Below are 25,276 nucleotides of genomic sequence, written 5' to 3' on the forward strand. Positions count from 1 at the left end.
ATGTGAGCTTCTTGGTGGAAAAAAGTCACACCGGTAAATGCTGAAGTGTGGGTGGCAATATTTGAATAATTGAAGGTTACAGTATACTTTCTAGAAGCTTGATTATCCCTTCTAAACCCAGTACATCTCATCAGTCCTGGAGTGGCTAAGTCTCTCTCCAGGACCAGTACTCTAAGATGAGTGTATGGTCCTCGGTGGTCAAACATGTGTGCCCAGGTAGACAGTCAGTGTTGTGACCCAGAACCAGCACCGGACCCAGGCGTCTCTTTAGACATGTAGTGAGGCTTGTTCAGCAAGAAGTGGACACAGATGTGGCTGAGAGGTCTTAGAAGGACGTGCATCAGGCCTGAAGGGAAGACCTGCACAGAGACCCCAGGGAGCCCAGAGGAGAGTGGAGCCCCAGAGCAAGGGGAACATTGCACACCCCCTGGGTTTCAGGAAGGTATGGGAAAGACAAGCCTGCCACATTTCTATTGGTTGGCATCATCAAAGTATTCCATATTCATTAGCATAACAGAACAAAAAATCAGTCATCCCACCACCCACTTTTAACATGAGGGTCTCTTGTCTTCCAGTCTGTAAAGTCTCACCATGTTGAGATTCCAACATTTTTCCCTCCAACTTCTATGGTGGATTTTCCAAGCTATCATTCTTCAAAATGTGATTTTAGCAGTTGTATCATGTTTCATCATAACATAGTAACTATTCCCTCATTAGGCAACGTATTTTACCTTGTTCTATATAAAACCTGAAAGAAAATTGTAGAAGAAGAAATAGCTCATCTGTGTCAAACAGCAGCCTGGTAGCTGCAGCCATGGTCTCGGGCGTGGAAATGCCTTTGTCCTCCAGAAACTGCAGAATGCAGAGTCCCTGTCCGGTCAGCACAGATCAGAAGGCCACACGCCACGCTGGTCTTGTCTGTTGGCAGTGTTTTCCCAGTGAGCACAGCAGGGGCCTCCGCGGCCTGCAGGGAAGAGAAAGCCTCCCACAGGCAGGCCTTGCTCCAGCTGCAGAAGAGGCTGGGCCCCAACAGTCTGCGGCTCACAGCCAGCTGGTCTTTTTCTGTTTTCCTTTTGTAATCAAGTAGCTGACCCTCACAGGAATCAGACCTGAGATGGCCATGTGTGACATTGGCCAGCAGTGCTGTTGAACCTGCTGACCAGACATTGAGTTAGGGTGGTGGGACACAGGTAGAAATATACAACAGGCATGTGGGCAGACACTTCTGGGACAAGGGGACCCTTCTCTGCAGGAGAGACCAAGTGGGCCTCCCTGGTGGCTCAAGGGGTTGAGTGCAGCACTGTGAAGCAATCCGCAGCCTCTGCAGCATGAGTTCAATCCCCGGGCAGGGAGCTACCCACATGGTGCGGCAGACCTCACCTGTCTCGCCCACTGCTCTCCTCAGCAGTGTATTTCAGTCAGTCTGCCTGTTCTGCTCTCCACTCTGTCTCTGTTGAATCCTCTCACCCCCACATCTCTGGCCTGTACCCCAGTTCTTGTATGCATAAATAAATAAATCTTTTTTAAAAAGAGAGAGAGATCATGCAAGGAGCCGTGGGAGCTTAGCATGGACATGGACCTTGCCTGGCCAGCAGAGCACTGGAATGCCACTGCAGGCAGGTCAGAAAGATGAGTAAGATTAGCTTGGCCAGTTTAAAAAGGAGCATGGGAAATGGCTTCCCTAGCTCAGTACTGGAGAGAAAGACGAAAGACTCCATCCTCAAGAGTTGGCAGCAGTTCCCGGTTTTTGTATTTCTTTGCATTTGCAGACACAGCCAGATAGAGCCTTTAAAAATAGCGTTCGATGCAGGTCGGTCCTCTTTTCAAAACTCCTGGCTCACTTAAAACCCCATTTTCTCATGCTCTGCCCCAGCTTTCTCTCTGTCGCTTCTCAAGTTTTGCAAGAGAGCCACCTCCATGGTCCCTGGCCTTTCCCTCTACCTGGGAAGGTGACTCGATGCCTTCTTCACCCGTTGGGGTCTTGCTCCATGTCTACAGTCACCCCGTGCCCAGCAGCACTCTGTGCTGACCTGGCTCCATCTCTCCTTACATTCCCTGCTAGTTAGGTGGCTGTTCTACTCCCAGGATGTGTGCTCTGGGAGCTGTTAGGAACTTGGTCTGTCTGTCTGTTTGCTGCTGTGGGAATTCCCAGCACTTACAATTTTATTTGTTGTGAAATAAGTGCGGAGATAAATAAATGGAATCAGTGGGACTCACTGCAACCAATGAATGAATGGAAGAGTGAATGAATGGGGGTCTTGCCTGGTGGCGCAGGCGGTTGAGCACAAAACTATGAGGCTGTCCACAGCCCCTGCAGCACCGGTTCGATCCCGGCCGGCCAGCGAGGGTCCCACATGGTGCGGCAGACCTCTCCTGTCTCGCCCACTGCTCCCCTCAGCAGTGTATTTCGTCAGTCTGCCTGTTCTGTTCCCCGCTCTGTCTCTGGTGAATCCTCTCACCCTCCCGCGAATCTGGCCTGTACCCTGGTTCTTGTATAAATGAATAAATAAATCTTTTAAAAAAAAAAGAGTGAATGAATAGAAGGATGGATGGATACCCCCACTGTTGCCCCCCTGGCTAGGGCTGTCCCTCTCCTCAGTGCCTCTCACTGCCTGGGTGTCTCGATCACATCTGAGCTCCCCGGACACCTGCTGGGAAACAGCTGGCTTGTCCTTATGACCCTGATCCCCAGCCCAGGCAGGGGGCAGGTCTCCTTGGAGGCAGGCTCTCTCCTGGGGACAGACATGTCCAGTGCCTCCTCTGACGCAGGTTCTGCTTGCCACCCCGGCTTGGGCCCCACCTGGGACACATCACCCCTTGTCTCGCTTACATGCAAGACCTGCACAGTGAGTGTAGGTCCCTCAAAGCAAACCCAGGGACCTGAGAGTGGCCAGCCAGGGGTCCCAGGGAGAGTCACCCCCAATTTCACCCACTGTGCTTCTTCTCAGAAGGCAACATGAGCCTTCATCCTTCCACTTGCACAGACAGAAAGCTCCGGGTAATGTCGGGAGCCTGCTGCCCTAAAGGGAGCTGGGGTTTTTGGAGGAGACCTTTTTACTCTGCATATGGAGTCCCAGGATGTTAGAAGTTCTGCAAAGAGAACTTCTCCCCAGAATTGACTCCTGTTCTCTGAGGACATGCTGGTTTGTGCGCATGTTCCCTACTAACCAGGAAAACTTGTTTTCAGCAGTAACGTATTAATCTGTACAAGCAAAAACACAATTGGGCTATTTTCTTGTTCCTTTGTTCATATCCTTGATAAAAGCTTGCGCTGGGAGAGTGAAGGGCAGAGCTGCTCTCGATGGCTCTCCACAGCCTCCTCCCACTGCAAATTCATTTAGACTTCGAGTCTTCGTTAATGGCAGAGAACTTCATCGGCTGTCGTGTCTGCAGCAGGGTAAAGAACACAGGATAATTGCTAGCTAACCACAAGAACTGAGCAAGGAATCTTTGTGCAAGCAGATGCTGGGTCCAGGCCCCAGTAGGTGGTGGCAGCAGTGTCTCTCTCTCCCCTGCCCCCTCCTCATGTCCTTTCTCTCTCCTCTGCTCCACGTGGGCCTCCTGGCTACAGGAATGTGGGGTTTTCACGACCGGGACCTGGTTTTGCGGAAAGCCCTCTACACCATGATGAGGACGGGGGCCGAGAGGGAGGCCCTGAAGCGGAGGTGGAGGTGGCAGCAGACCCAGCAGAACAAGGAGGTTGGTCATTGCTGGTGTGTCAAAAGCATGGGGCCCCCACCGGGCATGACCTTGTGAAGTCCAGAGCTGGGCCCCAAAGCCAAGTCCCCACCTTGTGAGGTCAGGCAGAAATGGCATCTGAGATTAGTAAGGCATCCCCCATTTAAACCCACTCAAAAGGCCTCATAACAGCAGCTCAGAACCAGCACCCAGTGACCACACATCCCCTTGCACCCCACATCCTGGCCTAAGCATGGAGACCACCCACCTTCACTGTGAAAGTTGTCGCAGCATGGAGGGTGATTTATAAGGTCACCTGTAGCTGGTCCTGCTGGTGCAGCTGCTGGGCAGCCCTGAACTGCCACGCCTGGTGCCCTGGATGTGTACTTGGCCCAGAAGGCACCTAGCCTGGCTGACGGAGCATCACCACTTGCTATCTAGAAGAACCAGGCTGCTTCCCACATGAACTTGGCCCATGACCCCTGTGAACATTTTAATAGTCAGCCCCAAGCCAGGGGTGTGGGCAGGTTAGTGCTCCAGCCCCTCTTGTCCCTTGGGAATAGCCTTGGATGAGCTCAACAGCACTGAAAGTAGAGATTGGGGTTCTGAAGTATTTCTCCTAACAAATGGGGATGGTCGGTGGTCACTAATAGGTGTGCGGGGTGCTTGTCCACTTGGGCCGAGGCAGAAGGTCCCGTGTGGCAGCCCAGCCTTCTCTAGGTGGGGAGGGTGAGGCCCACCCCCCACGTCCTTAACCCACGTCCCTTTGTGCCAGTCAGGGCTGGTGTACACCGAAGAGGAGTGGGAGAGAGAGTGGACGGAGCTGTTGAAACTGGCCTCCAGCGAGCCTCGTACGCACTTCAGCAAGAACGGCGGCACAGGAGGCGGGTGAGTGCTGCCCCCACGCTCCCCAGTGTCGTCCCGAAGCTCCTGACCCACCCTCAGGGCTGGGAACAACATAAGTGCTTTCTCCTGGGTTGGAGCGACACAAAGACTCCCCTCCAGAGGTTAGATTCTACAGGAGACCACAGGACAGGAGTGTGGGGGACAGCTGCAACCCTGCACCCCTGTACATAACCCCCACATGTTTTTGCAGGCAGAAGCATGAAGTTTGTGTGGGCTGCACACCCATATTCCTTATACCTTGTCCCCCTCCTGCATTTTGGGCCGTGACAGGGAGGGGTCCACAGCACAGTGACCATTGGAGGTGGCACACGATGGTGAGGTTCCCACACACCGCCCTTGCACTCACCGGGCTCGGAAGCCCCAGGGCACCAGACTTGGGCATCTCTGACCACGCACCTGTGTACTTGCTGGCTTCAAGAAGCCCCACTGGGAGCAGGAGATCGGAGCCAGCCCAGTGTCTCCCAGATGGCCACGGATGTCACCGTGATCCCGGCACACAGGCCCTGCTGCCTTGGCCGTTGTGCATGTGTAGAGTAGCTGGTCCAGGGTTGGAATGAAGCCGGCAGCCAAACAGGGCAGCCACGAAACGTGGGGCCCCGGCATTTCAAAGGCTTATGCTTCTTTGCTTCATGCTTTTTGGAACTGAGGCCAGCAAGTGTGTCAGACAAACACGAGAGAGCTGGGTGTCGACACTCAGGAGGTGCCTGCTGGCAGCCGCTGCTGGCAGTTGTCCTGGGGACCGGCAGGCTCGCAGGGGCGACCGGGGCCTGGCCCACCCTCCGCTGCCCTGGTGCTGGCTGCCCCAGCACCCATCCCAGGCCCTTCAGGGATGACTCTTGCACAGAGCACAGGAGCCCAGAGGCACAAATCCTACAGGGTTGGTTTGTCACTTTGTTCTACCAACGGGGCATCTCGGCACTGACAGTTGATCTTATTTAACAGCATTTGGGGACAAGTGTCCTAAAGACTCGGTCCATTCCTGCGACTATGCTCTCTGCTGGTCCCACAAGTCCCACCTGTGATGTGTCTGAGGCATCCCTTAGTATCCCTTTCACCGGCGCCTCCCTGGCACCTGCCTCAGCCACCGCCCACCTACGCTGCCACATCACACCCAGACCGTGTCTCCTCTCTGAGCTCAGCTTCTCCCTCCAAGGACACCGCAATAATAAGAATACTAACAAATGACTCTCCCCTGCAGCCCCCATCCAGAGGGCATTCACCCAGGGTCACAGAGCTGGGGGCGCTGTCTCACTCCTAAGGCTGCACCTCAGCCCCTGTTCCTGCCCCCTGAGACCCAAGATCACCTGTCTTGGTTACGGTCACTTTTCACATTATTCTGCCTTTTTTTGAGCTGAGACCTGTGCATTTGCCACTGCATGTGGCCTGGGAGGGAGGTGGCCTCAGATGGCTGCAATGACCAGGCAGTGAGATTCGGTGGGACAGTCAGACCCTACATGGGGTCCGTCACCTGCCCCTCCCCAGCCCAGTCAGTCCAGTGACCGGCTGCTTTGCTTTGTCTCCCAGCGTGGACAACTCTGAGGACCCCGTGTACGAGAGTCTGGAAGAGTTCCATGTGTTTGTCCTGGCCCACATACTAAGAAGACCCATCGTGGTCGTCGCCGATACGATGCTGAGGGACTCAGGTGGAGAAGGTAAGCCCCGTCAGGCCACAGCAGGCGTATCTCAGCCACAGTCTGAACGTGTAGCTCCCAATTGAGAAGAGCCAGCCTGGCATAGGGGTGAGCTTCCAGATGCTGAGAGCCTCACCCTGCATGAACAAACATCTTACTATTTATCCTCATTTCTCCTCTGCGCCTCCCAGGGGAGAGAGGCATTACTCCTGTGTGTCAATGGCAGGTGGCCATCCTGGTGACATGAAGGCTGCATCTCACGCCCCCCCCCCATCAGCCCCAGCCCCGACCCCTGAGCCCAGAGCAGGTGGACAGCAATCACCCCGCCAGAGATGCCTCGTGCCAGGGCCACTCAGCGACCTGAGCCGTTACATCAGTGTTTAAGAGACAAATGGATACAGGGCTGGCAGCACTGCTGGGTGGTACCCCCCTGAGAGCTTTCCCAGAGTGACCTGAAATCAGTGCCCACACTTAGAGGGTAGGGAGAGATGTGAGGGGACAAGGCACTCCAGGTGAGTGGGTGGCCGTTTTCATGATCCTTTCAGGCTTGTCTTGGGAGAATGCAAGACGAATAGATTTCCGTGCCTGCCCTCAAAATCTCAGAAGTTTATGGAGTCCTGGAGTGGGCTCGGTCTCGTACATGGTGCAGATGGTCTCCACACCATGTGGCCATCACAGCGCCATGTCCTTAGGGCAGTTTCTGGGAGCAGGGGGGCAGTTTCTGGAACCCACATCCCAGGAAAAAGGAGGAGGCGAGGAGCTTCCAGTTATCAAGGTCCAGCTCAGGAGTCAGCCAATAGTCCTGTCCTCTCGGTGGCCTCCCCAGCAGTCACTGGGCAGGCTGTGACAGAATCAGGACGGGCAGGCTAGGAGGACAGACTGGGAAGGGCCACTGGTCCCTGCGCAGCCCCTTTGCACATGTTCTTTCTGTCTTCCCCTGACCTCCTGGGGTGCGCGCCGCCCTCCCTGCTTTACAGATGACAAAATTGAAGCTCAGCCAGGCTACACGCTGTGCCCACAGCCCTCAGCTCAGGCCTTGGAGGAAGGAGGGCAAGCCAAGACCGGGAGGGCACAGGGCGAGTCTCCCCTCCAGCCTTTCTGCTGGAGCAGATGAGGGGGCCAAGCTGAAGAGCCCACGGGCAGAAGAGCAGAAATGGAGGGACCAGGGATGACCAGCTGGGAAGGCCACTCCCAGGTTAACTGCCCCTGCCACTCAGCAGACTCCCCCACAGCCCCCCAGATGGCTTTCTTGATTCTTTCACTTGCGTCACCAACACAAGCTACTTCCACCTGGTGCCAGGCTTCCCTTTTGTCACTTGTCAAGAGTGTCTCTGCTCAGTGGGTGCTGGACTGGCCTGCCCAGCGACAGATCCCTGCAGCCCAACTGAAATGGAAACCTGTGCCTTCACAAAACCCTCCAGTAGGGTCTTCCAGGGAGCAGGACAAATTAGGATGAGCCCCCTCGTGCTAAACCACAGTGGCCAAAGGCTGTCTTGTGTGATTGTCATGGTGGTCAGGGAGCTGGCAGAAGACACGGGCCTGGGCTTCTGAGGTCCCCGGGCAGTGGACCTGAGCCATCAGCAACCACGGGGCAGGTTCACGCTGCCTCTATCCACCCGTGCTGGAAGATGCAGCCCTCTCGAAGGTGGACTCACCACCTCTCAGCCTGCACGGGCAGAACTGCCATCTGTAGCGCAGGCAAAGCAGGGTGGGAGAGGGACCCCAGAGTTTATCAAAGACCTCATTGAAGCTGACTGACGTCTGGAGAGGCCAGGGTCCTTATGATTCAAAAGCAGATGCCATGTCAGAGCAGATATGTCCAGAAACTAGTGGGTTTCAGTGAGGGTTTAGGCTTTTCCTCCCTGTTCTTGATGAGTAAGGAAATAAACAAGATTACGCCTTGTCACTCAAGCAGCCAACCGCTCCCCACCCCCCGCCACCGTCTCATTTCCCGTCTGACTCACGAGTTGGTCCTCAGCTCTGCACTTGGCTCCTTCCAACTTAACAGCAGAGCATCTCAATATATAGAACAAGCAGCTCTTGAGAAGCCTGGATGCTGTTCTGCACACAGACACTTCCATAAACACAGGAGAGGAAGCGGTCCATCCAGAAAAACATGGTCTCCAGGAAACTGTCAATGACGCCACTGACCATGCCAGGTGGGCTCTTGGTCACCTGTGTGGGTGACAGGCCATCCTGGCAGGGGGGAGGGTAACAGTGGAAATCCCTCATCCCTGTCCCTTTTGTCTCCAAGGTGTAACCAGTAAGGCACAGGCCTCTGCATGGAGGCAGACTGGGTCCCCTGGGCACACACAGAACTCTGGGTCTAATGGACCCACCGCCTCTGAGCCTGAGCTTCCTCATCTGTGATAAACATGTCAGCAGGAGCTCCTGTGGCCCCTGAGGATGCCAGGATAAGGCCCCTCTGCTTCCAGCGGGATGGCTGACACCCAGGACAGTGGTCTGAGACCCTCATCTCTGACCGGATGGTGAGGAGCACCATCCACATGCCCTCCAGCCCCTCACAGCCTCACCTTCTTTTGTGTCCACAGCATTTGCGCCCATCCCATTCGGAGGAATCTACCTGCCCCTGGAGGTCCCTCCCAATAGATGCCACTGCTCACCCCTGGTTCTCGCCTATGACCAAGCGCACTTCTCTGCCCTGGTGTCCATGGAGCAGAGGGATCAGCAAAGAGAACAAGGTACGCCAGAATCTGCTGCCTGAGACAGTGGGTGGGGCGGGGTGGCAGGCGAGGGCACAAAGGCAGAATGTGGAGACCCCCCACCACCACCACGGGAAGCATACCCTGCACACTCCAAAGTGACGGGCTTTGTGTGAGACTGCCATATTCCTGTGTGAATGCTGCCATTGATAATAACCACCGCAAGGACCAGTTCTCATTTAAAATTTGAAACAAATTAATAATTCCACCACCCTCAAATAGCCTTACTGTCATTCCCTTTCACATGTCTATATATTTTATATAGCTGTAATTTATCTTAAATATAATTTTAAAAAAAACTCTAGATTGGGGGATGGCAAACTATGGCCCATCACCTGTTTTTTTTTTTTTAATTTATTTATTCATGCATATAAGAGCTGGGGTACAGGCCAGAGATGCGGGGGGTGAGAGGATTCACCAGAGACAGAGTGGGGAACAGAACAGGCAGACTGACTGAAACACACTGCTGAGGGGAGCAGTAGACGAGACAGGAGAGGTTTGCCTCGCCATGTGGGTTGCTCCCTGGCTGGCCAGGAACCAAACTCGTACTGCAGAGGCTGCGGATTGCTTCATAGTGCGGTGCTTAACACCTTGCGCCACCAGGGAGGCCCCATCGTCTGTTTATTTTTTGTAAATAAAGTTTTATTGAAACAAGCCACACTCATTCATTGACATGTTATCTGTGGCTGCTGCTTTTGCACTACAAAGACAAGGAATTTAGTAGCAGCCACAGAGACTAGTAGCCTGCAAAGTCTAAAATATTTACTAACTGCCTCTACATGGGAAAAGGTTGCCAATCTCTGCTCCAGAGTAAGCTTTTGAATCAAAAGGTTGATACTTCCTTTTGTTCAAATGATCAAACTGAGTTTCCTGCCAATAGCCATTTCCATGCTATGGACTCACAGCTGTGCACTGCACAATTCCAGCCACCAGCCAGATGGACTCATGCGAGGCCTGTCTTAAGTCAATGCATTGTGTCTTTGCTTTGAAAATGGCAGGGAGAGGCCTCCCTGGTGGCGCAAGGGGTTAAGACACAACCTGTGAGGCTATCCACAGCCACTGCAGCACAAGTTCCATCCCCGGCCAGGGAGCTACCCACATGGTGCAGTAGACCTCACCTATCTTACCCTCTGCTCCCCTCAGCAGTGTATTTCAGTCAGTCTGCCTGGTCTGTTCCCCACTCTGTCTCTGGTGAATCCTCTCACCCCCACACACACACCTCTGGCCTGTACCCCAGCTCTTGTATGCATAAATAAATAAATCTTAAAAAAAAAAAAAAGAAAAGAAAATGGCAGGGTTTCGTTTGGAAGGGTTTTCCCACATAAACAGACAAAGCTTGTGTGACTCATTGAGTAAAGAGATTCTTGCTCTTATTTCTGGTTTAGAGAGAGAATCCCCCAGAAGACTAGCAGACAGGCAGGACTGAGTAGTGTCAGGGTCCTTGCCACAGGGTGTTGTCCCAAGAAATCTGTGGTGACTTGTCACTTGGTGATGTGAGTCCAGAAAGGAAAGGAGAGTGGGCATGGCCAGCTGCCATGGGAACCGTGCTGTTGCTGTTCTGTATTTACAGACATTCTGGCCACAGAAAAGCATCAATCGTGAAGGCCTGAGAGACGTTTTGCCTCTTCAGTCCTTTGGCCAATGAGTGCTGGCCCCGCACTCGTGGGTTTTTGCCTCTCTCCTGTGGTTCATTGAAGACCAGGCAGTCTCAAGACCCAGGATCCAGGCCTGGAGCTGGACCTCTCTGTCCAGTCTCCCAGAAGTTGCCCCTGGTCAGGGAAAGATAAAGGTCCTGGGCTGGAACTCAAATCACTGGGTAGGGGCTCAGACACTCGGACCCCTGACAAAAGGAAGTGATCTCTTTCAGGCCCTTCGGATACTGAAAGGCCTCTCCCTGCCATTTTTTCAAGACGAAAATGAACATGTCCTTTGATAGGTGGACAAATGTGGAGGGGCTGTCACTTGGCCCCTGTAGAGATGTGGGTGGTACTGCCTCCTGCAGCTATGCCATGGAGCTGGGCAGCTCCCCGCAGCATGGACACATGGGCTCCAGGCTCAGCCGGCACGTTGCCAACGGTCACACCAATGCTCTTTGCCCTACTGGAGTGCAGGCTCCTTTCCAAAACCTTTCGGGGGCAACTACTTAACCTTCCCCATTTTCAACCCCCACTTGACAGCGGAGCCCAAGGAAGAAGGGGCTGTTTTCAGGTGGCAGCTGGAAAAGCGTTGCTAGGTCTGGTTGGTAGTGTGGATGACAGGGTTTCCCAAAGGAAGACGTGGCCAAAGTGGGTGTCAGTTGGGGAACATGTGTCTCCCAGAGGAGGCACAGGAAGTGGTAGCCCACTTCCTGTTTGTTTGAAGTAAAACAGCTTCTTGGGTAACTCAGGAACCTCAGGACTGGAAAAGTGGAGGTTTGCCTTCTAGCTATTCTTTTTTCAAAAAATTAACACATAAGATAACTTTTTGAACAGTTTTTCCCTCCTAAAGGCAAATAGCCTGTGAGAGTCTAGGGGATATCCAGGGAGTCCCCACTGCTGTGACCTGGTGACTTTCCCAGGGCGCTGGCTCTTAGCCCCTCACCTGCCCTTTGCTTGCAGACAGAGAGGGCCGAACACTGATGTGAACAGACACGGGGCAGCGATGCCCATGCACCCACGCAGCAGCTCCAAACCTCAGCCACTGCTTACGATGATCACAGCAGAGTTTGCTGCTCACTTACTGGAAACAGAGACCGCACACCCTCCAGGTGTGGTATGTGCCAAAGAATGTTGTTGCAAAGAGCAGCTTGAAACTTAATCTTTGCCACGTAGAGAACAACACACCACATTTGTAAAAATGAGCCATTTGGGGATTTTGTGGAGCCAAACAGAATAACCCCACATGACAGACCATGAAAGGAGTTTTTCATCTGTATTTGATGCACAGCTCGCGGTTAAACGAAATGCCAATCTCTATTTTATTCCCCAAACCAAGTATCATGTTACACCTCCACTGCAATCTATTTGACAACAATCCATGCTTTTTCTCACAGTGCTGATTTAGAATAAACAACAGCCATCTCTCATTAAGTAGACATTTGTCCTAACATGTTACGGATACCATTGAGTATTCCATCAAAATGAATTTTATAATGTAATTTTCTAATACTGTGTTCTAAAATAAGGTGATGTTGACTCAGAAACACCTCTGTATTGCATGCCAGCCCTCATCCGTGTGCGAATCCAATAATGGAGGAGATGTGTTGCCCCTGCCTGTTATAAGACATTGTGATAAGGAGGCCTGAGAAACCAGAAAGTGCCTAAGAACTGCAAATTACTTTTATGGTCCTTGCAATTAGTCTCCCTTCTTTTCAGCTTCTTCCTAGACTTCCTTGCAGATTAATACACTGAAGGATAAACTGAGATGGGAGAAGACAGGCTGCTTAGCTGCTCCCCCCCCACCCCCGGGCCTGCTCTCAACCTTGTGAGACCAGGTGCCCGGTCCCTTTGCAGTTCCTCCTAGAGCCCTGGAGCACAACCACCCCGGAGGACGGGGTCTGCATCTGCAAAGGCCCCCTCCTGCAGGGTGTGAGGAGTGGAGCTGGGGTGGGGGAATAGCCAGACTTTTAAAGACCCCCGCACCCAGGACCTCAGGACTAGACAAAAACTGTGGTCTGCCATCATGGGGGTCAAAGTCTGTCATCATTATGCCCCTCAAGGTCGCATGAAGCAAATCCCCCTAAATTGAGTGTGTTTTCCGAGAGGCCCAGGATTCAGGGCCCACTGCTTTTGGACACGGTGTGCCAAGGCCAAGGCTGCAGCAGGCACGGGAGCAGGGAGAGGGAAACTACACCGACTGCCTTTCAGAGAGGCCCTGTTCTTCCCCGGCCAGATCCTGGACATCTCAAAGCCAGATGTCACATCTCTCTAATCTTTTTCTCTTGCCCCAAAACCCTGGAGGGATTTAATAAATGCTGAATGAATGAACGAAGGAATGAGACATTTACTCGCGTTTGACTAGATCCTCCAATGCTGTTCCAGTCCAGGATCTCACGTGGCACTTGGCTGTCATGTTCCTTTTGTCTCCTCTAGTCGGTGACTGCCCTTCCGTCTTTCCTTGTCTTTCATGATCCTTAGACTTAAAGAGCCCTTGATGGCCAGTTATTTTGTAGAGTGCCCCTTGCTGTGGGTCTGACGTTTTTCATGATGATCTGAGGTTATGCATTTCGGGGAAGCGCTGTAATGTTGTGCCCGTGTGAGTGCATCCTGCTGGGGCCTGGTGGTGCTGATGGGCTCAGTTACTGGGGATGTTAACCTTGGTCACCAGTGATGGTGGAGCCATCTGGCTCTCTCTTTAAAAATTTCTTCTCTCTATTGAAATCAGCCATCAAATCCTACATGATATCCACCTTTTCTTGTCTTTTTTTTTTTAAGATTTTTATTTATTTATTTATACAAGAACTGGGGGACAGGCCAGATGCGCGGGAGGGTGAGAGGATTCACCAGAGCCAGAGCGGGGAACAGAACAGGCAGACTGAAACACACTGCTGAGGGGAGCAGCGGGCACGACAGGAGAGGTCTGCCGTGCCATGTGGGACCCTCGCCGGCCGGCCTGGATCAAACCAGCGCTGCAGAGGCTGCGGACAGCTTACAGCGCTGTGCTCAACCACCTGCGCCATCAGGGGAGGCCCAATATCCACCTTTTCTATTAGAATCTTCATGAATAAGTATGGGTCATCAGAGTTTCCATACCTTTGCACACCTGAGTCTTATTCTGTTGACTATTTCGCTCTTGTGTCTCTTGAGAATAGTTTCTTATGTTGCTGAAAGCCAAAAATCTCGAGTAAGATAATAGAGACTGAAGAACATGGATTTGATTCCTGCAACTAGACATACCTTTCCTTTTGCTTCATCTTCACTTTCAGCATGGGGACTCATCAGGTTGGGACTTGAGCTGGGTTTGGGTTTCATTGTGGCTTTGCTTGCTTAGTGCATGCACTCAGGCTTCAGATCCCTCTAGTGACATCTTGTGTTGGGGGTGCTGATGTTTCTCATTGTCTAGGGCGTACCCTGCTCCCAATCTCTCCCTTCTAGCAGTAGACTATTCCTCATAGTCTGTTAGCCTGGGTGCAGTGGGGGAGCAGGCAGCTTCTGTAATTCTAATTAAGCCTCTATCTTAGCATGCACAGTGTCCCATCTGCAGGGAGGTAAGTGACCTCCAGCTATAGTTCTGGGATCAGCACATATTCCTGTCCCTCCTCCAGGTGAAAAGAGGTATTTTCCTACCTTCCCAAGCCTGTGATTTATCAGGGCAAGATGCCGGTGCCCTAAGGTTAAACAGTGTTGTTGCCCTGCCTTCTGCAGTGGGTTCCTTAGCATAGATCAGAGGGAAAGATCTGTGAAGGACACGTCTCAGAATTCTTTTCTTTTTCTTTTTTTTTTAAAGATTTATCTATTCATGCATACAAGAGCTGGGGCACAAGCCAGAGACGTGGGGGGCAAGAGGACTCACCAGAGACAGAGCAGGGAACAGAACAGGCAGACTGACTGAAACACACTGTTGAGGGGAGCAGCGGGCGAGACAGGAGAGGTCTGCTTAGCCATGTGGGTAGCTCCCTGGCCAGCCAGCAATCAAACTCATTCTGCAGAGTCCGTGGATTGCCTCAGTGTGGTGCTTAATCCCTTGCATCACCAGGGAGGCCCCCGTCTCAGAATTCTTGCCAGTCATTTTGTAGGTACCAGGTTAGCTCCTGTGAAGGTCTGCGGGTACATGTGGATTCCCCTTATACATAGAACTGTGCCCCCACCCCCAGTTCTATATTCTCTCACTAGGCTACACTCTTCCTTTATCAATTTGTTAATAGTTTTAGCTGAAGTCTTCGCACTGCGAGTGGGTGAGTCTGGATTAGGTTCCCACCCCCCTCTCGGAGGCACCCTTTTCTGCCCTTAGAGTCTTGCTGCCCGGTCACACTGGCTCTCTGCTGGGTCAATGGAAAGTGTGAACCTGCACGTTGTTATTGTGGTGGTAGGACAATGCCCTCCCAGCTCTTAACATCCCAGGCACCAGATGTCTCCGTGCTTTTTTGGAAAATAATTTCTCAAATTATGTCCAGGCTAGTTGCAGGTGGTATCTGTACGCTCCCAGGTTAAAAAATAGGAGAGAGCCTTTTCAAGGAAAAAGGGGAAAAAAATTGCAGATTGATTTTGAAGAACATTTGCCATTCTTTTTTTAAATATATTTTATTATATATAATTCTTACATCATTTTTCATTCTGCACAATGTATGCATTTTCATTTTGGTTATATTCCCCATATGGTTCCACCCCACCCCCTTATTTTGACCCTAATCCCTCCTCAGCCCCCCCACCCCCACCCCCACCCCCTAGTATGTCTCTGGTTTATAGCTGCTTGTTGATTTTGAATTTTTCTTTATTATACATTTGCCATTCTCGATATTTGCCACCAGAGGGCAGGCTGCTAGCTGGGTCTCCTAGGGGGGAATGGGCAGAGTGCCAGGCAGAGCAGCCCAAGCAGCTGGTGCTGGAGGCCCCTGTGGCAGACCACCTGGGAGTCAGTCCCAGCACAGCTGTTATGGGTGGGAACTCCCAGGGGCCCCAACAGGCAGCACTTCTGTGTTACTCTCCTTGGTTTACCTGAAACAAGCATGGGAATCAGAGTGGCTTGACACAGGAGGTTGATTCTGCCGCAGGTCAAGTCTAAAACAGGCCTTCCTGACTGGCAGGCAGATTTCCAGCAAGGTGCTCAGGTACCTGCTCCTGCCCTCTTGCATCCCGGCTTCTCAGCAGGGTGTGTGGGAGCCTGCCCATCCCCCTTCACCCCACCCACACACACTTCCCCCCAAGCTTCTGCTCATGCCCCATGTTGTAAAGAGGCACCTGTTCCTCCTAAGTGCTGGAGGGTCAGGAGGTACACCCTGCTGGGCAGGCACCTCCCACCGCGCCTCTCCCCTGCCAAGGGGGTGAACTGCCAGGCAGAGCTACCCCAGCTGCACCCACAGAAACTGCTCCTTGCAGGTTATTGTTCTAGAGCAGTATTTTCTAGATTTGCCTGAGTTTGAAAACCACCAGAGGTGCTTATTTGAAATACAGTTTTCTGGTCCTTTGCCAAGACACTCTGGCTTGGCATCTGAGTGGTGGCTGGAACCAGCAACTTTCCCAGGCGTTCCAGGAAGGCCCCCGCTGCCACCACCCCACCCCATGGGTAGAAAACCGGGCAACCCTCTCCCTGTGGATATGGGTGATTCCTGAAACTATGGGTTCTCTGGGCATGCCCAAGAGACGCCTATCCTGAGGTGCCCTGCCGCCTTCCCTGGGTGTGTCTGCCCTGGGAATGGGAAGGGTGCTTTGCGTCATGGCCACGTTCAGGCAGAACCTGGCAGCCTGTGGCAGAGGCAGACCAAGCTACCCCTGACCTCCCAAACCAGAGTAGGGTGCTACCCAGAGCCCAGCCAGGCTAGATGGAAAACCAGGAGCAAAGCTGTGTTTCCCTTTTATGGGAGGCTGGGGGAGGGGATTGTTTGTGCTCACGTTTTTTTCTCTAACAGCACTGGAGGGCAGCATTGAGCCAATTTTTCCAAATCTTATTAGAAAATCAACTATTATGGTATCCAATCTTATTATAAATTTTACTTATTTTTTTAAGTTATATTTATTTATGCATACAAGAGCTGGGATACAGGCCAGAGGTGGGGGCGTGGGTGAGAGGATTCACCAGAGACAGAGCAGGGAGCAGAACAGGCAGACTGATGAAATGCGCTGCTGAGGGGAGCAGCGGGCGAGACAGGAGAGGTCTGCTGTGCCATGTGGGTTGCTCCCTGGCGGGCTGGGGATCGAACTCTTGCTGCAGAGGCTGTGGATTGCTTCATAGTGCGGTGCTTAACCTCTTGTGCCACCAGGGAGGCCCTTATTTATTTTTTATTTAGCGGTGCATTTACTGTCCTTTTGTTCTTGCCATGGCATCCCCACCATGAATTAGTGATACACGCCATGTGGGGGAGTCCGGGGTGGAGGAGGAAGGAGAGAGAAGGAAAGGGAAGTGGAAGAAGAGGGGAGGAAGCTGACCCAGGGTTAGGGCCACACAACTTCTGGGTGCCAGGGCAGGTGCGGGAGAGAGGCATTCCTCTGTGGTGCTCTGGAGTGGGGAAGGAAGAGGCCTGAAACAGGGAACCCCCACCCCACTACACTTGCTGTCAGCTCTCAGCCCACTGCCCATCTGTAAGGGGACCTGTTCTCTTCACCTCCCAGGCTGGTGGGACAAGGCCATGAACACACAAGTGACCATCCCAGTGATGGGGGAGGGGGGTGGCTGGCCCCCCAACCAAGGAGCCTCAAGCAGAAGTCTGGAAGTCCTACTCCCCAAAACTAGTGCTGGCCTGGTCAGAACCCCTGACTGTACTGCTCTGCGGGGCACACGGCTGCATGAGTTGGGCCTTTGGAGAAGCTAATGGAGCCTAGTGGGGAGGCAGCTGCTCAGATCGTGGAACTGGGGACACTGCCAGCATCTCCCTGATTCTTGTCCCTGACAACAGGTGTCTGCCATGTTCTTTAGGGCGCTGTTCTCTCTGCATCCAGCCCTGCAGCAGCTCAGAAGCTCCTAGCAGAGCCCAGATAAACCTGTAAACACCCCACTCTACCCAGCCTCCCCGAGGTGGCCAGGACTCCCCTGGGGGGGGGGTGGCATGTTTCACTCAGGAAGGACCAGTCCCTGGCTGAAGTGATGATCAGTCCCTCCTCCTGCACCGCTCCTTCCAGCTGCTGGTGGCTCCGACACTGAGGTTTCGTTCCTGCTCACTGGCCCCAGCCCCAGCACCTGTGGGCAGAGGCCTTGGGCATAGAGGTCCAGGGTCCCTTGAATAAAATGAGCAGGCTCTGCTCTGGGAAGAGAGGCGGGCCCTGGAGAGGCCTCCCACCCAGGGGCCTTGCCGCCTGCTGTGGGCCCCAGGTCCTTCTCAGAAAGAGCAGAAAGTAGTAACTATTTCCTGTCTGCTGCCCCACCAGGCACCTGCTTCTCAACAGCACAATAATTTTATTTTCATATGGGCAGTATCTGTAAGACCTGTGGTCTTCGTGCTCCTGCTGGTACCGGTCCGTGTATAGTCCCCATCTGTGTACCTACCACCAGACACCAGGCCAAAGGGGTGCCCTTTCCTGTGCTTGGGGAGTTGAGGGGAAATGTGGGGGTTTCCAGAGTCCGGGTCCCACCTGTGGGCCTCCTGGCACCGCCCTCTCTCTGTTCCAGCTGTCATCCCCCTGACGGACTCCGAGCACAAGCTGCTGCCCCTGCACTTCGCAGTGGACCCTGGGAAAGACTGGGAGTGGGGGAAAGATGACAACGATAACGCGCGGCTGGCACAGTAAGACCCCATCCTGCCCCTGGTGTCACCAGGGTGGTGCCCTTAGGGAGGGGCTGAGCCCCCCAGCTCCTCGCGGGACAGCTAGTGTGCGGGCGGGCAGGGCAGACCAGCTGAGGCGGTTTACTTGATTTTTTCCCTCGCTGTTCTCTTGCCAGCTTGATCCTGTCCCTAGAAGCCAAGCTGAACCTTCTGCACAGCTACATGAATGTGACGTGGATCCGGATCCCCTCTGAGACCCGGGTGAGCCTGGAGTGAGCCCTGGCACTTGGGCGCTATGCAGCCTCCCAGCTGCTGGGCCCAGGGAGGGGCGCATCTGCTCCCATGTCCCACCCCCTAGTTCTGTTCGTGCTCGTGGCCTGGGTCACTGCAGCTCGGGTTTGAGCATTTGGGGTTCCCGGGAGTGTGAGTGCACACCTGTGTGCTGTGCGCCGGGTGGCGGTGTGGAGGTGCGCGCTCCTGCTAGGAAAAAGTCCCATTTTCTCATCCAGAAGGAGTAAACACGCCCACTCTGAAAACAAACCGTAGGCAAGTCACAATACAGAGCTCTCTCCGCCGAGATCTGAACGTGATGTGCTGCCGCCCAGCAGGATTAATCATAAAATCTGTGTGGGGCCACGGAAAATCCCATCCCAGAGCACAAGTCAGGCTTGCCTCCTCCAGCTCTCCTCCCAGAAGGCAGGGCAGGGTGGCCCAGCTGGCCACCTCCCCAGGGAAGGTCTGTACTGCCCCAGTGTCCAGATACTAAAAGGGTCACTCTAAGTATTTCAAGTATTGCCTGATGGATGCTTTTGTGATCACCTAGTGAACTTCCAGGGAATAGGATTTGTAAAACAAAACAAACAAAAAACATGTTTGCAGACCAACTGGTCCTTCCCCAGAAGTCAGTTTATTTGGCCAGAAAGTGGGGCTCATAAGGGGTATTAAAGGGGTGACATGAGGGGAATGAGTACCCAGGTGGGTACCCAGGACATGCCAGGCACTGCTCAGTGCTGTCATGCTTCAGCCTTCAGCCCTTTAACCTTCAGGGGCTGCAGGAAGCAGGTACTGAGACCCGACTCACCGGTGTGGCGTGACTGGCTCCACACTGACTTGCCTGTCAAATGCCAGGCATGGGCCCAGCGCTGCCCTGGCTGTTCTCTCCAGTCCCCATGTGGGATGTGAAGGCAGCAGCTCTAGATCTAGAGCCAGGAGGCTCTTCTGTGGGATATGTTCTGCCCTAGAGTGAGCAGGGGGTCACTGCCACACCCCAGCAGCCTCCTGATCAAATGCTGGACACTGAACTTCAGCCAGCGCTCTGGATCTCTCTGTTCCCAGCACAAGGGACCTCCCAGCACCAAGCACATCTCATTCCCTGGGTCAAAACCTGAGCTTCTAGCCTCTCTTGTCCCTGGCAACCAGTGAGAGATCCCCAGTTCCTTCCAGCCCCGGGACAGAGTGAGAGGGGAAGGAGGAAATGTCAGACTAGGAGGTGGTGATGGCCAGTCCAACCCTACCCTGGCATCTGGTGACCTGGCAGCGGGAGACCCATCCCCCACATCTCCCCCCAAACCTGCCTGGGGGTGGAGGGAACAAAAAAATGAGGAGAACAGTTGTCCTTCTGTGAGGCCAGGATAGCCCCATCGGGCCTGAGCACTAGTTCCTGCCAGACCCAGCCACAGGTGGGGGCCACCTGCTCTCCGCCCAGTGATGCTATCAGAATTCTCAGGCATCACCCAGAAAGGAACCCCCTCCGCAGAGCCACAGCAGGAGCTGTGTGCTCTCATCTACCTCCTTTCTCAGGCTCTCCATGAACCCCAGGCCCTGACCCAGGCCATGTTCCCATGAGGCCTTGCCCTACTCACCAGCCCACAGGTGCACCCTCCCTACTGGCTGCCAGCCCCCACCTCCAGTCACCACCACAGGCAGCCTTTGCTGGAACTGGTAACATCTTTTCTGCTGAGCCCAGTTTCTATTTCAGAATCCCTCTCAGTGTTACCCCTACAGTAAGATCCACTGCTGGATCAATGGAGGGGGTATCCCTCCCAAAAGTCAGAGACTGAGGTTCTGAGGACAGGTGCCTACCCCTGCCTGAGGGAATAAGCGGGACAGCCTTTGTAGGAGATTCACAGGTGAACTGTCATCTTCACCTGAAACAGAGGCCTCTCAGGGGCCTGTGTCTGGGCCAGCTGAAGGTCAGAGTCGGGCATGGCTCTTCTCTCTGAAACAAACAAGGCGGTTCGGGTTTCAAAGCCAGGTGGGCATCTGCTCTTGGTGCCAGCTCCCCCGCTTAGGCTCCGAAGGTTAAAGGGCTGAAGGCTGAAGGACGACGGCACTGAGCGGTGCTTGGCATGTCCTGGGTACCCTACCCACTCCCCTCATGTCACTCCTTTAGTACCCCTTGTGAGTCCCACTTTCTGGCCAAATATACTGACTTCTGGGGAAGGACCAATTGGTCTGCAAACATGTTTTTTGTTTGTTTTGTTTTACAAATCCTATTCCCCGGAAGTTCACTAGGTGATCCCAAAAGCATCCATCAGGCAATACTTGAAATGCTTCGAGTTCACCAAAGCAATCAGATTCGGGGCAGTGAGGCCCAAGGGCTCCAACCGGCGCACGGGGTGTCTGGGTCCATGTTCCCAGGCTGCGTGCAGAGACCGCCCATCTCTAACCCACCTCCTCGCTCACCTTCCTTCTCGCCCCACAGGCCCCTCTGGCGCAGCCCGAGTCCCCCACGGCCTCGGCGGGGGAAGACGTGCAGTCCCTGGCCGACTCGCTGGACTCGGACCGCGACTCGGTGTGCAGCAACTCCAACAGCAATAACGGCAAGAACGGCAAGGACAAGGAGAAGGAGAAGCAGCGCAAAGAGAAGGACAAGACCCGCGCGGACTCGGTGGCCAACAAGCTGGGCAGCTTCAGCAAGACGCTGGGCATCAAGCTGAAGAAGAACATGGGCGGCCTGGGCGGCCTGGTGCACGGCAAGATGGGGCGCGCCAACTCCGCCAACGGCAAGAACGGCGACCTGCCCGAGCGCGGCAAGGACAAGAAGGCCAAGGCGCGCAAGGGCAGCAAGGAGGAGTCGGGCGCCTCGGCCAGCACGTCGCCCTCGGAGAAGACCACGCCGTCGCCCACGGACAGGGCGGCGGGCGCGTCGCCGGCCGACAAGGGCGGGGGCCCGCGGGGCGACGCCTGGAAGTACAGCACGGACGTGAAGCTGAGCCTCAACATCCTGCGCGCCGCCATGCAGGGCGAGCGCAAGTTCATCTTCGCGGGCCTGCTGCTCACCAGCCACCGGCACCAGTTCCACGAGGAGATGATCGGCTACTACCTGAGCAGCGCGCAGGAGCGCTTCAGCGCCGAGCAGGAGCAGCGGCGCCGCGACGCCGCCACGGCCCCCGCCGCCGCCAAGCGGCCCCCGCGCCGGCCGGACTCCGAGGGCGCGCCGGGCCCCGAGCGCGCCTCGCCGGGCCCGCCGGCCGGGCCGCCCACGCAGCTGGTGCTCAAGCTCAAGGAGCGGCCGAGCCCGGGCCCGGCGGCGGCGGCGGCGGGCGGGCGCGCGGCGCGGGCGGCGGCGGGCGGCGCGGCCTCCCCGGGCCCGGGCGGCGGGGGCGCACGGCGCGCGGGCGCGGGGGGCCCGGGCCGCAGCCCGCCGGCGCCGGGGCGCCAGAGCGTGATCCACGTGCAGGCGGCGGGCGCGCGGGACGAGGCGTGCGCCCCGGCGGTGGGCGCGCTGCGGCCGTGCGCCACGTACCCGCAGCAGAACCGCTCGCTGTCCTCGCAGAGCTACAGCCCGGCGCGCGCCGCCGCCCTGCGCACGGTCAACACGGTGGAGTCGCTGGCGCGCGCCGCCCCCGGCGCCCTGCCCGGCGCCCCGCCCGGCGCGGCGGCCGAGCCCAAGTCGCAGACCTTCCCCCACGGCTTCGGCGCCGCGCGCGACGGCCTGGAGTTCGCCGACGCCGACGCGCCGGCCGCCTGCTCGAACGGTGAGGGCGGCCGCGGGGCGCCGGGCCCGGCGCAGCGGCGCTGCCAGCGCGAGAACTGCGCCTTCTACGGGCGCGCCGAGACCGAGCACTACTGCTCCTACTGCTACCGCGAGGAGCTGCGCCGGCGGCGCGAGGCGCGCGGGGCCCGGCCGTGAGCGCGCGCGGGCCCCCCCCCTCCCGGCCCGCCCCCCGCGAGGATGCCCCGGCCTCCGTCGGTGTCTTTTTTGACCTGCCCTGGTCCACCGGGAGGCCGGCGACGCCGCTGTCAGTGCCGTGGACGCGTCTGGCCCCACGTTCCTCATGGTGCCTGAACCTTCCACTGACGCCACTCAGGTAGTAGACGGATAGGAGACAAGTCATACCGTTGGCAGTGGGCGTGCTCGCTCGCGTCCGCCTCGCCCCCGTGGAAACTCCATAGCCATTGCAAGAGTATTTTTGTTCCTCGATACGAGAAATAAAGGAATTTGCCGCCCCTTGTTTTTAGAAGGGAGTGTTTTACATGCCTTCTTTTTAGTTTTCTTTTTGCTCTTCTTCCTCACCCAGCGATGACCTCTGCCAGGCGGCGGGCACCTGTGCGCGATCGGGTCCACCCAGGGTTTAGTGCCAAGGCGCGGCGGGGAGCCGGAGGGGGGCCCTGGCTCCAGGCGCCCCTCCTCGGTTCCCCGCTGCCGGCAGGAGGCCGGGCGCCCGGCCGGCCGCCGACGCTCGGGTGGTCACTGTGGCCCTCCTCTAGGAATATTCGATCTGGCTTCATCTCATAAGCAAACCTCCTCCCACAGCCCCCGGCTCGAGCACCATCCACACTGCCATCCAAGCCGCGGGCGTCCGCAGAAGGGGCACCGGACCACCTACCTCACGGGGCGCGGTGAGGTGTAGCGATCGCTCCGGGTGCCGGGCAGCTCAGGTGACAGGAGCTTTCCAAAGATACCTTGGGTCCGAAAAGCGAGGTTCTGGACTCACTCTCTGAAGTTGCCCGCAGGCGAGCAGAAATGACGACCTGCTCACATTTCTCCTTTTGAAGACGCTTCCACACTGAACTGTCCCCCGAGGGCCCCCGGGAAGTGACCGTCGCTGCCCCAGGAGACAGGCCAGGAGTTGACCCTTTGGGGGTCGCTGTGGGAGCCCCCAGCTGGCTGCTTGGCACCGGCCTGGGCCTCTTGCCAAGAGGAAGGGGCTGCTGCGGGGCAGGGGAAGGAAGTCCACCCCCCACCTCCTATATCTGGGTTCTGCATCTATCTGGGTTCAGCCAGGCCCCGGGGCGCCTTCCACTGGGCAGGGAAAGCCCCGCCTGTGGCTCCATAACACATGGAGGGGCAGCCCCACCCCTGAGCCGTCCCTTTTTTGGTGCCTCCTACATTTCTTGAGGAAAAATAAAAATGTGTCCTTAGCTACCCCGTTCTGAGCAGCAATATGCAGCCTCTTCCTTCCAAGATTACCTCTGGAGAATGCTGTTCCTGGCCAAGGACACCGAGGAGTGAAACCTGCCTCACTAAGGAGAGATCAGATCTCATTCCAAGAAACAGATAAGATGGGGAAAATCCTCACTAGCAAAGGAATCCTCTAAAACCCGCGAGCGCCTTGGCATAGCCTCTAACATGAAGAAAGGAGAAGGCACCCAGCTTGGCTGTGAGTCTATCCTCAGAAAATGCAGGGGGTCGTCCGCCTCTTCATTGGAGCCAGCTTCTCCTTCTACAGAAAGGATGCTTCCCCCTGACATAAAGAGCAGCAAAAAAAAAAAAAAAACCAACAACAACAACAACAACAGCAAACCAACAACAAACACAAAACAGGAAAGGGATTTTTGTTTTTACTTGTTTGAAGAATTATAATAAACTAATTTGAGTATCTCCTGTGAGTAATCCTTTTTGTTTTTACTTCTTCCACAGCATGTGGAGTTTTCCGTAATTTCTTCAAGTTTTGCATAAGTGGTTCCTTAAATCAAAATTATTTATTAAATAGAATCTTTCAGAAAAATTTTTGAAAGTTTTACTTTTCACGCTGAATGATACTTTCAAGGTGTGGGAATTACTAATGTTCACGTCCCTCATGTTACTGGGGTTTCTTTTGTTACTCGGGGTGGGAAAAAAAGTAGTTTTTTAAAAATCTCTCACCGAGAGGGTTTGTGGCAGCTTTTTGGACTGATTCTTCATGTCATGCTGAGCAACTGCTTTGCCATCCAACACCGTGAGGTCGCAGGAGGTGCTGCTTCAGGTGTAGACACTCCACACTCTCCTCACTCCTAGAAGGTTGAGACCACCGCGCTGGGAAGCACTCACCTGTGCAATCAGAAACCAAACTCCTAGGCACAGAAGTTAAGGATGCATAGAATGGTGTTTGTTTTTAAATTTTCTAATGTAAAAACAGCCAACCAGAAATGTCCCAAATGGGCTATGCAAATACTTCATCTTTCTCATGGTTTCTGCAAGGTTGCGGGGGGGGTGGGGGCGTTGGGGAGGGAAGGCCAACCAAAATTAAAAATGGTCCATTACAATAGCAAAGGAAAATCCTCAGCCTTCAGTGTCATTCACGGGTGTTATCAAAAGACGGTGACCTGTTCTTTCTCCTGAATTTCTAAGTCACCTGCCCTCTCCCCATCTGACAAACGTGCCATGCACAAGCGCCTGAGATCCAGCTACTGGCCACCACGTCGGCTTCTCCAGCCGCATGGAAGACCCCTGGATGGTCACCCGGAGGCTCAATGTGCCAGGTGCCTGTGAGCACCTCCCTGCTCCAGGTTAACGTGGTACCATCCCGTCCGCACCGTTTACAAATAGCCATTCCCTTTGGTGAGAGAACTGGATCATCTCTCCTCCAGGCAGTGTTAATGCAAGAGGCCTCTCATTAGGTGAAATTTACTAGTCCAGTGTCCCAAGGGCCCTCCATGTTGTTCAAAACAGCTCTTTAGACTTGGTCTCCCTGACTAGAGATTAGTTTCCCAGATTGAACGGGAACTCGTAGCAGCTGCTGAGCTGTTCGCGTGTGGGCCAAGAGAGCCCCCAATGCAGTTCTAGGACCTGGGAGCCCTTT

At 54.8% G+C, this 25,276-nt stretch overlaps 1 protein-coding gene across 2 annotated transcripts in view; it reads left to right on the plus strand.

Moving 5' to 3' along the window:
* The window catches only part of OTUD7A (OTU deubiquitinase 7A), a gene marked incomplete at both ends in the record, with an annotated part of 77,602 nt that extends 55,198 nt beyond the window's left edge, over positions 1-22,404 (plus strand). The window contains 7 exons of one of the 2 annotated variants that reach the window (XM_084253051.1): positions 3,572-3,699; positions 4,454-4,566; positions 6,109-6,236; positions 8,768-8,917; positions 18,176-18,290; positions 18,446-18,530; positions 20,974-22,404. In XM_084253051.1, the coding sequence (XP_084109177.1) occupies positions 3,572-3,699; positions 4,454-4,566; positions 6,109-6,236; positions 8,768-8,917; positions 18,176-18,290; positions 18,446-18,530; positions 20,974-22,404 (2,150 nt within the window). The remainder of the gene's footprint in view (positions 1-3,571; positions 3,700-4,453; positions 4,567-6,108; positions 6,237-8,767; positions 8,918-18,175; positions 18,291-18,445; positions 18,531-20,973) is intronic. The other variant, XM_084253052.1, reaches the window with a different exon arrangement.
* Positions 22,405-25,276: the final 2,872 nt, after the last annotated feature.

This window comes from Talpa europaea (genome assembly GCF_964194135.1).
Source record: "Talpa europaea genome assembly, chromosome: 14".
Taxonomy (NCBI): Eukaryota; Metazoa; Chordata; class Mammalia; order Eulipotyphla; family Talpidae; genus Talpa; species Talpa europaea.